The sequence below is a fragment of the Microtus oregoni genome, unplaced genomic scaffold (assembly GCF_018167655.1).
Source record: "Microtus oregoni isolate MIOR12 unplaced genomic scaffold, Mior012 000023F_ref0000262, whole genome shotgun sequence".
Taxonomy (NCBI): Eukaryota; Metazoa; Chordata; class Mammalia; order Rodentia; family Cricetidae; genus Microtus; species Microtus oregoni.
This window is the reverse complement of record NW_024543082.1, coordinates 3036685-3052488: the sequence shown is the minus strand read 5'-3', so window position 1 is coordinate 3052488 and position 15804 is coordinate 3036685. Positions and strand designations below refer to the sequence as shown.

At 43.3% G+C, this 15804-nt stretch overlaps 1 protein-coding gene across 2 annotated transcripts in view; it reads right to left on the bottom strand.

Annotated features, from left to right (window-relative positions):
• The window catches only part of Slc12a8 (solute carrier family 12 member 8), a 156361-nt gene that overhangs the window by 29596 nt on the left and 110961 nt on the right, over positions 1-15804 (bottom strand). For both annotated transcript variants that reach the window (XM_041673157.1, XM_041673158.1), the window contains exon 9: positions 11670-12291. In XM_041673157.1, the coding sequence (XP_041529091.1) occupies positions 11670-12291 (622 nt within the window). The remainder of the gene's footprint in view (positions 1-11669; positions 12292-15804) is intronic.

The window sequence follows — 15804 nt, the reverse complement described above, 5'->3', positions numbered from 1 at the left end:
GGCTGAAATCAATAGAATAGAAACAAACAAAAAGAATCAATGTAACAAAGAGTTGGTTCTTTAAGAAAATCAGTAAGATTGACAAACCCTTGTAACATGGGGGGGGTTGTTTGTTGGGGTTTTTGTCCTGCCCGGTATCCCACAACTGTTTAGCCCCAAAGGAAATCACACATAGGTCTCCATAAATTATAAGCTGATTGGCCCATTAGCTCTAGCCTTTCATTGGCTAACTCTCACATCTTGATTAACCCATTTTTCTGATCTATGTTAGCCATGTGGCTCAGTACCTTTTTTCAGTGAGGCAGATCACATCCTGCTGCTTCCGTGGTCTGGGCAGGAGTGGGAGGAATCAACTTTCTTCTTCCCGGAATTCTCCTGTTCTCATTACATCATTTCTACTTCCTGTCTGGTTTTCCTGCCTATATTTCCTGCCTGGCCAATCAGTGTTTATTTATAACATGATTGACAGAATACAGACAATTCTCCCGCACCAAAACCTTATTCAAATTAACTAAAGGATAGAGAGATAATATCCAAATTAACAAAATCAGAACTGAAAGGGGGACATAACAACAGACACCAGGGAAATCCAGAGAATCATAAAAACATACTTTAAACGCCCGTAATCCACCAAATTGGAAAATCTAAAAGAGGTGGGTAATTTTCTTGTACATACCACTTACCCAAGATCAGACAAACAGTTTAAACAGACCTATAAGTCCCAATGGCATAGAAGCAGTCACTAAAATTCTCTCAACCAAAAAGCCCAGGGCCAGATAGTTTTAGCACAAAATTCTACCAAACTTTTAAGAAGAATTAATGCCAATTCTCCTCAAATTGTTCCACAAAAAAAGGAACAGAAGGACTATTGCCCAATTCATTTTATGAGGTCACAGTTACCCTGATACCCAAACCACGTAAAACCCAACAAAGGAAGAAAATTACAAACTAATTTCCCTTATGACCATAGATACAACAAATATCAATAAAATACTTGCAAACCGATTTAAGAACACATCAAGAAGACTTCATCCCAGAGATGCAGGGATGGTTCAACATACATAAACTAGTAAATGCAGTCCATCATACAAACAAACTGAAAGACAAAAACCACATGATTATCCCATTAGATGCAGAAAAGACCTTCGAACAAAATATAACCTCCATAATAAAAGTCCTGGAGAGACCAGAGACACAAGAGACATACCTCAACACAATAAAGGCAATTTAGAGCAAGTCATAGCCAACATCAAATTAAATGGAGAAAAACTCGAAGTATTTCCACTAAAATCAGGAAAAGGTTGTCCACTTTCTCCATATCTATTCAATATAGTGCTTGAAGTCCTAGCTGGAGCAATAAGACAACTGAAGGAGACCAAGGAAATATAAATTGAAAAAAAAAATCAAAATACCTTTAGTTACAGACAGTAAGATGCTAAACATAAGAGACCCTTAAAAAATCCACCAGGAAACTTCTGTAGCTGATAAACACTTTCAGCAGAGTAGCAGGATACAAAATTAACACACACAAAAATTAATGACCTTCATATATGCAAATGACAGACAGAGAAAGAAATCAGGGAAGCAACACCTGATATATATGTGTGTGTATACATATACATACATACATATATATACATATACATATACATATATATCTTGGGGTCAACTCTAACCAAGCAAGTAAAAGACTTGCATGATAAAAACTTTAAGACATTGAAGGAAGAAATTGAAGAAGATATCAGAAGATGGAAAGATTCCCCAATGCTCATTGATTTACAGCAGGATTAATAAAGTAACGTGGCCATCCTACCAAAAGCAATGTACATAATCAAAGATATTCCTATGAAAATTTCAACACAATTATTCACAGAAATTGAAAGGACAATTTTCAGCTTCATATAAACATACACACAAAAAAATAGGATATTTAAAACAATCCTGAATAATCAAAGAACTGCTGAGGGAATCACCATTCCCAGTCTCAAATTTTACTACAGAGTAACAAAATAGTAATACAGCATGACCATACTACAGCATGGTCTTGGCACAAAGGCAGCGCATTGACCAATGAGATAGAATTACAGACCCTATGGACACCTAGCTTTGGACTGAAAAGAGCCAGAAATACACAGTGGGAGAAAAAAGACAGCACTTTTAACAAATGGTGCTGGTCAAACTGGATGGTTGCCTGTAGAAGAATATGAATAGATAACCATATTTATCACCTTACACAAAACTCAACTCCAAATGGATTAAAGATCTCAACATAAGTCCTTATGTATTCTGAATCTGGTGGAAGAGAAAGAGGGGAGAATTCTTGAGTTCACTGGCACAGGAAAAGACTTTCTAAATGAAACACCAATAGTTCAGGTACTAAAAACAACAATTTATAAATGTGACCTTGCAAAACTGTAAAGATTCTGTACGGCAAAGGACACCATCATTCAGAGAAATCAGCAGGCTACAGGATGGGAAAAGATCTTTACCAATTACACATCTACTCAAAGGTTAATATCTAAAATATATAAATGGTGTAGGAGGTCCTTCTGTACTATATTTGTGTTGCTTTCATTGGTTATTAAATAAACTGCCTTGGCCTAGTTGATAGGGCAGAATTCAGGTAGGCGGGGAAGACAGAACAGAATTCTGGGAAGAAGGGCAGAGTGGTAGATGCCATCATTCTCCTGCCCTAGATGAACGCTGGTTAGACTCATGCCAGTAAGCCACAGTCAAGTGGCGATACACATTAATGGAAATGGGGTAAATCAAGATGTGAGAGTTAGCCAATAAGAGGCTAACTTATTAGTTGTTAATGATGATGGGCCAGGCAGTGTTTAAATTAATACAGTTTCTTTGTGGTTATTTCGGGGGTTAAGCTAGCCAGGCAGTGGGATGCAACCCGCTCCTCCACACAACATATAAAGAACTAAAAATCAATCAAACAACAACAACAAAATACCAACACATCAAGAAAACAAATAACCTGCCAGGCGGTGATGGTGCACACCTTTAATCTCAGCACTTGGGAGACAGAGGCAGGAGGATCTCTGAGTTTGAGGCCAGTCTGGTGTACATAGTGACTTCTAGGACATCCAGGGCTACATAAAGAAACCCTGCCTCAGAAAACAGAACAAGACAATAACAAAAACAAATAAATAGTGTACAGGGGGACCAAACCAAAGGGATGGCTCAGCAGTTAAAAGCACTGGCTGCTCTCCCAGAGGTCCTGAGTTCAATTCACAGCAAGCACATGGTGGAGAACTGCAGTCACATGAGATCCGATGCCTTCTTCCAGTATGCAAATGTGGATACAGACAAAACACCCACACACATAAAGTACCTAAACAAATAAATCTTCTTTTAATGGGGTACAGAACTAAATAGAAAATTCTCAAAGGATGAAACATGACGATTGAGAAACACTTAAAGAAATGTTCAGCCTTTCTAGTCATCAGGGAAATGTAAACCAAAACTACTTTGAGATTTCATCTTCCACCAGTAAGAATGGCCATGATCAATAAAACAAATGACAGCTCATGCTGTCGGGGATGTGGGGTGTCTCAGTTAAGGTTTCTATTGCTGTGAAGAGACACCATGACCACAGCAACTCTTACAAAGAAAAAACATTTGATTGAGGAGGTGGCTTACAGTTTCAGAGGTTTGGCCCATTATCACGGTGGGGAGCATGATGTGTGCCGGCAACAGGAAGAGGACTGGGTGTCACACTGAGCATGGCTTGAGCATATAGAAGACCTCAAAGCCCACCTCCACTTCTTCTAACAAGGCCACACCTCTTAAGAGTTCCACTCCCTTGGGGGCTGTTTTCTTTCAAAACACAACATGGGGTAAAGGGAGCATTCTTTCATTGCTGGTGGGAGTACAAACTTGTACAGCCACTATGGAAATCAGTGTGACAGTTCCTTGGGAAGCTGGAAATATATCTATCTCAAGATGAAGATATTCCACTCTTACATACACCCAAGGACTCTACACCCTACTTCAGAGACACTTGCTCATCCATGTTCATTGATGCTCTGTTCACAATAGCTAGCAATTGGAAACAACCTCGCTGTCCATTAACAGATGAATGGCAAATGAAAATGTGGTACATTTATACAATGGAATATTATTCAGCTTTTTAAAATTGAAATCTTCAGGTAAATGGATGGGTCTAGAAAAAAATTATCCTGAGTGAGGCAACCCAGACCCAAAAGGACAAATATGTTATGTATTTTCTTATATGTTGGATGTTAGGTTTTTAAGCCTTTGATAGAAATGCTGCTATCCACATAATAACAGAGGTCAAGTATAGACTAAGAGACAAAGCAGAATAGAGGGAACCTCTAATGTAGGAAAAATAGAATATAAAGTTATGGAAAAACAGTGGGGGTGGGGAAACGAACAGGATTACATGGAAAGGGGCAGCAAAGAAGGAAGTAAACAAGGGATTACAGGGAGGGTCAGCTGACACTAAAGGCCATTTGAGGGGCCATATGGAAACCTGTTATAGTAGCTTTATATAGATAAAGAACTATATATGTATATATTTAGATTTTATATATACATATGTATATATACACTGGCGTTGATATATAGATATAGATATTCTAAATCACCAAATAACAAGGGAGACAAGGGAGACAAAGACCCAACTAGACATCTCTTGCCACCAAGTGAAACATTCAGTGCCAGGAATGGGTTATATTTAATGGCATGCACCAAAGGGCTCCATGAGAACTCCCAAACAGCTCACACTATTCCAAGGCTATTGGTTATTCTCCACAAGCTGATTGCAAGGCCCTATAGCTAAAGACAACAGCTATATAACACATTAAAGGCAGAGAAGTCAAGCTGGTGCCTAACTAGAGCCTTCACCCCTACTGACTGGTGTTCCTGGTCCTGGATAGCACTATGCACACCGCCTGAGGAGAAAGGGAAACACCAATCCAGCTCCAAACCCTTTCATCTGCAATGGTGACCTGTCTGCAGGATAGGCTGACGCCATCGTGGCACAAAGGTTATGGAGGTAACCAACCACTATGTGATTTGATTTGATTTGATTTGATCTGACCCACTCCGTGAGACAGAACTCAGGCCTGATAATGCCTGGGTGGCCAGGAACTTGAGACTAGATAGGCCATGGACCTAGGGGGAAAACAAAGTACTATTGTTCTGCTAAAGGGATGGGGCAATAAAATGATTCCTAATGACTTTCTGCTATACCTAGACATCAGTGTCTTGTTCAGCCTCCATCAGAGAAACTTCCTCCTCCAGGAGATGGGAACTAAGGCAGAGACCCCCACTAGAGGACACTGTGCAGAGAGTAAGAGTCCTAAATGGGACGTCTTCATCAAGCCTCTCTCTCCCCGTAGGACTCGGGGAACTGATGTGGGAGTGTCATATATCAATCTGTTGATTTTATTGGTTAAGCAATAAATAAACTGCTTGGCCCTGATAGGTTAAAACATAGGTGGGAGAAGTAAACAGAACAGAATGCTGGGAGGAAGAGGAAGTGAGCTCAGAGAGACGCCATGCTCCCCTCTCCCGGGCGGACGCAAGAGCTCTGCTCTCTAAGGCAGATGCGATTCAGCTCCGACCCAGGATGGACGTAGGCTAGAATCTTCCCGGTAAGCGCACCTTGGGGTGCTACACACATGATTGGAAATGGGCTAGTCCAGGTGCGAGAGTTAACCGAGAAGAGGCTAGATATAATGGGCCAAGCAGTGTTTAAATGAATACAATTTGTGTGTTGTTATTTCGGGGCATAAGCTAGCTAGGCGGCCGGGGTGCTGGGGATGCAGCCCCACTGCTCATAATACTACAGGGAACTATGCAGAAGAGGAGGCAGAAAGATTCTGAGAGCCAGTGGGGATGGAGGACACCAGGAAAACAGTGCTTTCCAGACACAGCAGGGCTGACGCACATATGAACTTACAGAGACTGCAGCAGCATGCACAGGCCTGCACAGGTCCACACCAGATGAGAAGGGACGTGGACATGAGCCTCCAGTCCTAACCCAGAACCTATCTCTAACTGATAACAGCTTGCAAAGAAATAATTGGTTTTCTCTAATAGAGCCTCACTGGGCTTATCACACTTAAGGGAGGCCCCAGGACCTGCAGGAGACAGCCAGTACAAAATGAACTCAGTGGTGTTTTTGGAGATGTTTTGTCTGAGAATTTTTACCTTGTCCTTTGCTTATGTTCTTACCTTTTATGGTTTCCAGTTGTGTGTGTGTGTGTGTGTGTGTGTGTGTGTGTGTGTGTGTGTGAAAGAGAGAGAGAGAGAGAGAGAGAGAGAGAGAGAGAGAATGTGTGTGTCTTGTGTTTTTTCTTTGCATCCCCCCAATTTGTCTGTTTGCTTTGCTTTATTCTAGTTTGGTTTTTTTTTTAATTGGCTGTTTGTCTTTGAGAGAGAAAGAAGGTGTGGAGTTGGCTGGGTGAGGAGGGGGAAGACCCTGGAGGAGAAGATGGAGGGGAAACTATAATCAGAATATAATATGTAAAAATATATTTTAAAAAATGTCTTTGCAATAAAAGAGAAGATGGAAGGAGGGAAAGAGGGGGGAGCAGGAAAAGAGATGGGGGAGGGAGAGAGGATAGAAGGGAAGGCGGAGAGGAAAGGAGGGGACACCAAAGGAAAAGAATCTAGAGAAAACAGGAACAAATTCCAGAGCAGAAAGACTTTTACAAGGGAAAGTAATGCTATGTGTCAAGGGCACAACAGAAGCAGTCATATCCATAAAACAAGCAGTGGATGACATTCAAAGTAAGAGAAAAAAAATGAAGATATGGACAAGTCAGGTTACAACCCAAGTGTTTGGAAATTAAAATCAGTACAACACAGTCCAGACTGGTGGTTTCCACCTTCCTGTCTTTCTGGTGAAGAAAACAAAAGCAAGCATCGTTTTCTAAGTAACAATGCACGGGGTAAAAGACATCTGCTAGTCCCTCGTGTGTCAGCCATATCACGTGACTAAATGCCAACCATGGAAACGCAGCGAGGCAGAATGGGCTTTCAAGGAAGACCCCCATGTGACTCAATCTGGAAGTTCATCTTTTGTGCCTCTTCCTTCCTTTCTTCTACTGCCTGGATGGGCTGTACCGGCAAGGCCCCCGCAGCCCCACCTGCCTAGATGGGGTGTATCAGCAAGGCCCCCCAACCCCTGTGGCCCCACCCTGTATTGCAGGACAATCTGCTAAGTGAGGATGGTAAAGAAAAAAGGTGTCTGAGCCACTGAGGACCGTGGAGTTGCTGCATCCGCCTCGGGCTCCTTTTGTAGGAGGCAGGTTAAATCACTACCGTCTTGTGATTTTGCTATTGGTAATCAAGCCTCATTATGACTGACACAGCAAGCAACATTTAAAACCAAAATTGCTAGAAAAACTGGGAAATAAATTTGTGATGTGTTCCAGAAAGGAGAGCAAGATGACAAGAGTGCAGAGGGCTAAATTTAACAAGACAGACGGTTTGTGCGTGTGTGTGTGTGTGTGTGTATGCATGTGTGTGAGCATGTGTGTAAGCATGTGTGTGCATGCATACGTGTGAGTGTGTATGTGTGTGTGAGAGTGAGTGTGTGCGCGTCTGTGTGAGTGTGTGTGGTGTGTGTGTGCGCGCATGTGAGTGACAGCTGCGGGAAATTATCAAATACATCAGTGAACAGGCGGGAATTTTGTGGACAACATAAACAGTGACAGCAGCAGCAGCAGGAGACTTGGCTGGGCCGTGTCTGTGTGTAGCACCCTGGGAAGGGAGCTGGCTCGCATTGATTCATGGAGTTTTAGCCCTGACAAGAACAAAAAACAAAAAACAGTTTTTCCAGCAAAAGAAAACTGGAAAATGAACTAAAGAAATATATACAATATACTTGAAAATACTGCAGAATAAAGAAAAATATATGCAATATCAACATGATGGATGATGGGGAGAAAAAGAATCTCCAAAGATATAAAGGTCTTGCTAGGTATTGAGGTGTGAGACTCCAGTCGCAGGACCAGGGAGTCTGAGTTTAAAGCCAGCCTAGGATACATGATGATTATAAAACCAGTCTGGGCTATGTAATGAGACCCTGAGGTCTCAAAACACAACAAACAAAACCCCAAAATATAGAAACCAGAGGCATTGAGAAATTAGTAGGAGTATTTTTCAGGTTTCTTCTGAGCAAGAGTCCTCTCTGCCCTGTATGCTTGAAGTCACACCCCACCCAAGTCTCCAGGCTGACATGAGAATTTCCTGAATAAATGGGCAAACGAAGAGGCTGCAGGAAGAAAATGTCCTAAGACTTCAGCTGACAAACTGTGATCAGTCATTGTCCGAGTTTGCTTTCTACTGCAGCAGTAAACACCGTGAGCAAAGGCAGCTCGGGGAGGCAAGGGTTTGCTTCATCTTACAGGTCATTGTTCATCGTGAAGGGCAGGAGCTCAGGGCAGGACCCTGGAGGCAGGAACTGAAGCAGTGGCCACGGAGGGGTGCTGATCACTGGCTTGCTCCATGTAGCTTGCTCAACCTGCTTTCTTATGCAACTCAAGGCCTCCTGCCCAGGGGTAACACCACACACAAGTGGGATGGACTCACCCCAACAATTATTAATCAATCTATAGGACAATCTGATGGAGGCATTTTCTTCATTTAGGTTTCTTCTTCCCAGGTGAATTAGTGTGTATCAAGTTAACAAAAACTGTTTTTGCTGTTGTTTTGAGAAAGGGTTCTTCTGTGCCTTGGCTGTCCTAGAACTCACTCTGTAGACCAGGCTGGCCTCGAACTCAGAAAGAAGCCTGACTCAAGTGAGCACAGGATTAACATGCAGTCATCACTCCAACACTGAGGATGTAGGCTCAGCAGGGTACATTCCCCAACAGTGAAAAGTCAGCTCCCTGATAGAGCAGGGGAGCTATCGATTAATGGATATAGTTCTATCAGAAGGAAATGACAATGGCAGTAGCTATCTAACTTAAACACAGATATATTTAACAACGCTGATCTGCACACTAAAAACGGCTCAGATAGTAATTATTTATTGAGTGCATTTTAACTAAGTTTTTAAAAATAAACCTTTGAAAACAGCTGGAAAAGCTGAGAACGAGGTCAGGACTCTGGAGCCAGGATGACTGACGCTCAAAAACGGTTTGTGACAGCAGCATCTGGGGATACAACTGCTGCACTGTCTGCACCTTCCGACAAACTTCCAGAGAGCTCTCTGGTGTCCTCATTTCCTTAGACTTCCAGTTCCCAGTCTAAGGAGGGTTTGTCTGATTGGCATGTCCTTGGTCTCATGCCTAAACTCTAGCTGCCGCCGATGCCATAAAACTGAATGTTTGACATCTGTGGCTCTGAGTGTGATGGCTTCCTCTGCCTACTCCCAAGATTCATATGTTGGAAATTCTTCAGACGCAGAAAGGACATTCAATGATGGGCAGGCAGCAACAGCAAGTGAAATAAGTAAAGTGAACAGAACGTTATTGTAGCTGAGACATTCCTTGTTCCCTAGCTCTGATGTGTGGTAAAGAGGATGGCCTGTAATCTGCCAAGCATAGCGGCATACAATTTTAATCCCAAGAATCCAGGGAGCAGAGGATGTCTTTGAGTGTGAGGCCAGCCTGGTCTACAAGTTCTAGGCTAGCCGGAGCTACACAGTGAGACTCTGCCTCATAAAACTAAAACTAAGGACTGTAATGGCACACACTTTTAATCCCAGCATTTGGGAGGCAGAGGCAGGTGGATCTCTGTGAGTTCAAGGCCAGCCTGGTCTGCAGAGTGAGTTCCAGAACATCCAGAGCTGTTACACAGAGAAATACTGTCTTGAAAAACCAAAACCAAACAAACAAACTAACTGGGACTGGGGAGTTGTGAAGGGTAGAGGGGGACAGTATGGAAGTGTGGAAACCACTGTGTCTGACTTTTAATGCCATTTGGCTTATTAAACTGTACACTTGTGATTTTGATAAAAATAAATTATGGTTTATATTTTAATAACTGTCCTACCACTGAAAGGGCCCCACCAAGTTAGGAGAAGGAAAAGCTAGTTGTGAGAAAACACAGAGTGCTCTTCTTCAGACGTCTCCTAGACCTCTGTCTCATCCCCTGTCCAAGCCCATCTGCACAGAGATGGTATAGCACAAAGTACCTAGACATCAAATGCACGCAGGTGCCTGGAGACTGTATAGCAAGTCACGCAAGGGGTCTGCTCAAACTTCTTGATGACTCCACCGGAAGTCTTCATTTTAACTGGGAGATACTGGTATCTGTTATACTACATGAAGTACTAGACGTGCATGAGGCAGGTTCTGTCGTTGTAACTAACACCTGGGATGGTTTATTCAATCAATTATGATCCAATAAGAAGTGTCCTCCTGAAAGTCTTATGTGCTGAAGGCTTGGCCCCAGCTTGGCAGAGCTACGGGGTTGGGTCAGGGGGCTGTAACCGGATCGATAGATTCATTATTAATCTGTACTGAATGAGCTCTTAGGCCTGATTGGAGAAAGTACGGAACTAGGTTATGTGTGGTCCCTGGCAGCTCTTTTCTGTGCTCCTCTGTTTCCTGACGCTGGGAGGTAGCAGTTTTCTCCACTGTGTCTTCCTACCGTAATGCCTCGACCTTGCCACGGGCTCAAACCACAGCGCCACCTGAGTATGCACAGAAATCTCTGACATGGTACCCACATAAATTCTTTCCCCCTTAAGTTGTTTTCTCAGGCATGTTGCCATAGTGATAAAAAGTTAGCTAATTCAACAACTTTTAAGGCAAAAAGATTTATTTTGGCCCACAGTATCAGAGGTGTCCATCCGTGACTAGTTGGTCCTGCTGCTTTAGGCCTGCTAGTAGGGTATCACATCATGGTGATAGAATAAAACTGCTTATATCATGGGCCATAGAGCAACGGAGAGCAGAGAGAGCACCAGTGTCCCCAGGTCCCCTTGAGGAGCTTACCTCCAATGACCTGAAGTCCTCTCATTAGGTCCCTCCTCTTAAAGTTCTACTACCACCCAATTGCACCATCCAGGGGTATTCATTTAACCTGGACCCTTGGGTGACATTCCAGATACAAATTATAGCAAGATATAAAGCACTTGGGATATGGCAGGTTCTCAAAAATGATGTTTTCTCTTTCCCCCAGGATTTCTCACGTTCTGTAATGACTTTATGATGTTGTGTTTGAGGGGTTTAAGAACCGCTACAATCCTTCAGCTACCATTCCTTCATCCCGTGGTGCCTGGATTGGGAGAGCCCTCTTCTGCCAACAAAACTTAGTGAGTCCTTAGCATTAATTCCTTGACAAAGGATAACTTAATCTGGTTCATGATGGTTAAGTTTCAACAGAATTTTGACTAACAGGAAAATGATATTCAATTTCTAGCTCTGGCTCCTAGCTCTTATATACTGTCTCTCTCTCTCTCTCTCTCTCTCTCTCTATATATATATATATATATATATATATATATATATATATATATATCAGGGTAGAATTATAAATAATATATATAAATTATATATATGTATATATATATCAGGGTAGAATTATAAATAACCAACACTAAATTCTAACATTTTGAAATAAATATTAAAATTATCAAAAGTTATGAAAACTGGAGTGTAATAACTAGGTAGATGAAGCAACTAGTGGTCACCCCAAAATAGGAGGCCCCAACATAAATCCAACGCACTTACCTTCTCCATTCACTCTAGGCCGGCTGCACAGATCTGGGACAAGTTGGTCATGTGATACATTTCTAGATGTCCGCTGGTTCAGACAGGACTCTGGCGCCTCCCAGGAAGCAGCGGACAACCCCTCAGAGTCTTCTGTAGGAAAAGACGAGGGTGACCCTGGGTCCAAGAGGAAGCTATCTTGTAGGGTTCGCTTGGCACCCTTCTTGTACTTCCTCTTTGGGATCTGGTTCCCCTGTCTTGACCCAAGCTGACTTGTCTCGAGTCTCCCTCTGGGCTGGAGGAGCTGGTCCATGTCCTTGCTGAACTCGAGCAGAGTGCCCTCAGAGAGGCTTCCAGCAGGGGTGTCAGAGCCATAGCTGGGAGCCTTGTCCCGAAGCAGGCGCTCAGAGCAGCGCGGAGCCTCTGGACCTTCTCTGGGCACGGGCGCCGGCTCAGGAGACTCGGGGAGGCTGCAGGGAGCCATGGAGAGGGCGAAGTAAGAGTAGTCCACGGCGATGTAGGTCAGCATGAAGTTGATGGTGACGACGGGCGCCAGAACATTGACCTGGCCCACTAGGACAAAGGCCATGGTCACCACACTGGTCAGGAAGATGGCCGCTACAGGTGTTTTATTTGGCCCTTTCTATGAGAACAACAACAAAAATACAGAATTGTGAAATTTCAGATAGAAAATTTCAGAAATTTGATAATTAAATGATAAAAATAATTTAAAAAACCAAACATAATGTCTCAGGAACTTCTCTCCACGTGATGTTTGAAATAACCTCCAACTCACGGGGTTGATGTGAAACCTGAGCTAACACGTGGTAACGCAAACCCAGCAGGGTCACGTAGGAGCTCCTAAATACCAGAGGCATGGACCACATCACTACTAACATGGCTCGCTATCGTATGGCTTTAGAAGTCTTGGTGTTTCAACTCCCCCAAATAGGAGGCCCCCGTGTGATTACAAACCACTGATCCCCGCGCATCTAGGCGCCGGGACAGCTCACGGACAAGTTGCTCATGCGCACACAACTACACATGCCTGGCATTCGTGGAGGAGGGCACGGATGTGGGAAGATGTTTTACCTGCCTTTCCTTGACACCACCAAAGCCACTCACGGTTCTGGAACCAAGGGTGCATTCACCTCTGGGTCCCCTGTTCGTCACCTGGTGAACTTTATTTGACCCAGCTGCCTTGTTCCTCTGTGGCCAACTCTGCACCTGGCTTCTCTCCATTTGCCTCCCCTCCACCAGCTCTCCCTCTCAGCCTTCCTAACCCAGTCCCCAAGCCTCAGAGACTGGATCTAAAGTCGTCCCATGCCTGTCCTCCTGACCATTTCTTTTCTCCACCTAAACTCACCCAACTAGGCCCTTACCCCTGGTCATGGCTTTAAACATCAGCTTTATGTGGACAGCCCCCCGCTGAACTTCCAGCCTAAAGCACTCCCAGGACACCTCTGAAACCAACTGTGGCATTTAGGGGCGTATTGGAACCCATGCTGACCTGAGAAACCATCCCCAAAACAGTCTTTAAAAAGGAGAGAAAGAAGGAAGGGGAGGAGAGGAAAGAGGAAGAGGAAAGCTTTTATAATGTTTGAGAACTAGTTTTGGGGAATGTTTATTAAAGTGGTTTAGCGGATTCTAACAATAAAATGACTGCAAATAAGCTAAGTCCTTAGAAACTGATTTTCTTTAAGTTTCGGATAAAAAGATATGGAAAACAGACAGTGAACCCCTACAGCATAATTGGAAAAAGACAGACAGGGCAGGTGAGATGGCTCAGCAGATAAAGGTGTCTACTTTCCAAATACCCACGAAAATGGCAAACATGTAAAAATACAGAGGATTCAAATGCCTCATTCATCTCTACAGCAGCATCAACTAGTACAAATACCCTGGAAAAGGTGGGGCGTTACTCAGTGTATGGAGACAGACAAATTGTGTGGTTAAGAAATTTCAGTCATAGAAGATGGAGGTGACGGTGTACTTCTTTAAGTCCAGCATGCGGAAGGCAGAGACAGGTGGATCTCTGAGTTCAAGGCCAGCCTGGTCTACAGAGTCAGTTCCAGGACAGCCAGGGCTACACAGAGAAATGCTGTCTGAGAAAAAGACCCTGGTACTAGGAATACAGTTTGGGGTTAATCTAAATTTTCATTTAGAACAAGGATCATCTATATCCCCCGCCCCCAATAATAAGACACAGCAAAGAGGAGGAGGATGCTCAGAAACATGATGGGGAAGTATAGTGTAGAAGGATGCACACTCACACACACTCATACACAGACACATACTCACATACACTCACATACACACTCATACACACACATACACACTCACACATATACACACTCACATACACTCTCTCACACACTCACATACACACCCCCCCACACTCACATACATACTCTCAAACATACACTCACACACACACTCATACACACACACTCATACATACTCACACACACTCACATAGACTCTCTCTCACACACACTCTCACACACACTCACATACACACTCACATACACACTCTCAAGCATACACTCACATACACACTCATACACACACTCACACACACATACACACTCTCGCACATGCATAATTCCATTTACCGACTTGATATCCTCAGTACAAAAACTCTGTATCTGAAATGCTGGAATTCTATAAAGCCTGTATTTGATTTGTGTGGAAATTAAATTGGGAAGCCCCACACCATGAAACTTTGCTTCATGCCTACAATTTCTAAACATGCTGTGTATAATCACCTTCAGGCTACGTGGCTAGGTGTATATGAAACATACGTGAACTGAATATTTAGACCTGGCCTAAAGGTACTGTATTATAAATATAGAATACCCCAAAGCCCCGAGTCTGAAAAGCTCCTGGCCCCAGACAGCATAGAGAAGGAATACTGAATCTGTACTCGGAGGCTTCAGAAGCAGGCAAATGTTCAGAGATGCTCTTGGAGGGAGCAGAGTTGTAAGCTGAGGTCTCCGAGCCAAATCCTAGAGTCTGTTTGTGCCATGAGCCACAAGCGGCTTTGCATCTTTTAGTAATCAAAAGAATAAGGTTTTATTACATGAATTACATGAAATTTAGATTTGTGCCCTTGGTCAAGGGTCAGGTGTTCTCTGTGGCAATTTATGAGCTTCAACAGCAGAACGTGGCACTGGTGTCCAAGGCTCAGGACCTGCAATGTGCTGTTTGACACTTGAGAAAGCCTGCAGACCCCTAGAAAAGTCATAAATGCTCATCACAGAAGGCAGGGGTGTGGAGTCAGAGGGGAGGGCCTCACTGGGGAGGCGGGTGGGGAGGGAGAGTGGGGAGTGTGGAGCCAGAGGGGAGGGCCTCACTGGGGAGAGAGAGGGAGTGTGGAGCCAGAGGGGAGGGCCTCACTGGGGAGGTAGGTGGGGTGGGAATCAGACTTGCAGGGTTCATGGGTGGAGGCCACAAGGCACTTACCTCAAGTTTATTCTTAAAACAGTTTACATTGATTTCATGACATTTTCTAATCTGTTCACTATAACTCAAAACTGTGCTTATGTTTCTGCTATTAAGAAAAGGAAATAAAATGAATATAATCTAACCCTATATGAAGAAGTTTTTAGGGGCTGAGGGAAACTTTAAACGTTAAAAGACATGTGACAAACAGGGAGAAATGTCTGTAATACAGGCCACAGAGTTAGCCTTCCTAACAAAGAGCTTCTAGAAATTGAAAATAACCTGAATGGCAGAAAAAAATACAGACATCTACAAAACAGGAAGAGATAATCACCTTCATTCACGATAAAGGGAACACAAATCTTGGTATCCTCAAAGACCATTTCTACTGAACACTAGCAAAACATTTCACTTAACAATGAGCCAGAGAAGCTGGGTGGTAGTGGTGCACCCCTTAATCCTAGCACTTGAGAGGCAGAGGCAGGCAGTAGCAGACCTGCTACTTCGGAAGCTAATTTAAGTATATAGTTTTTTTTTTTCAAGAAGGAGCTTGAACACAAGTAACCCATGTCCATGCTTCACAGGTGAACAATAATTCCCCAGAAGTCATGGGTTAGTGAACAAAAAAATGTAAACAAAACTAAATCCCTTCGACCATAAGTTGCTTTTGGTCATGGTATTTTACTACAGGACCAGAAAAGTAACCAATAGA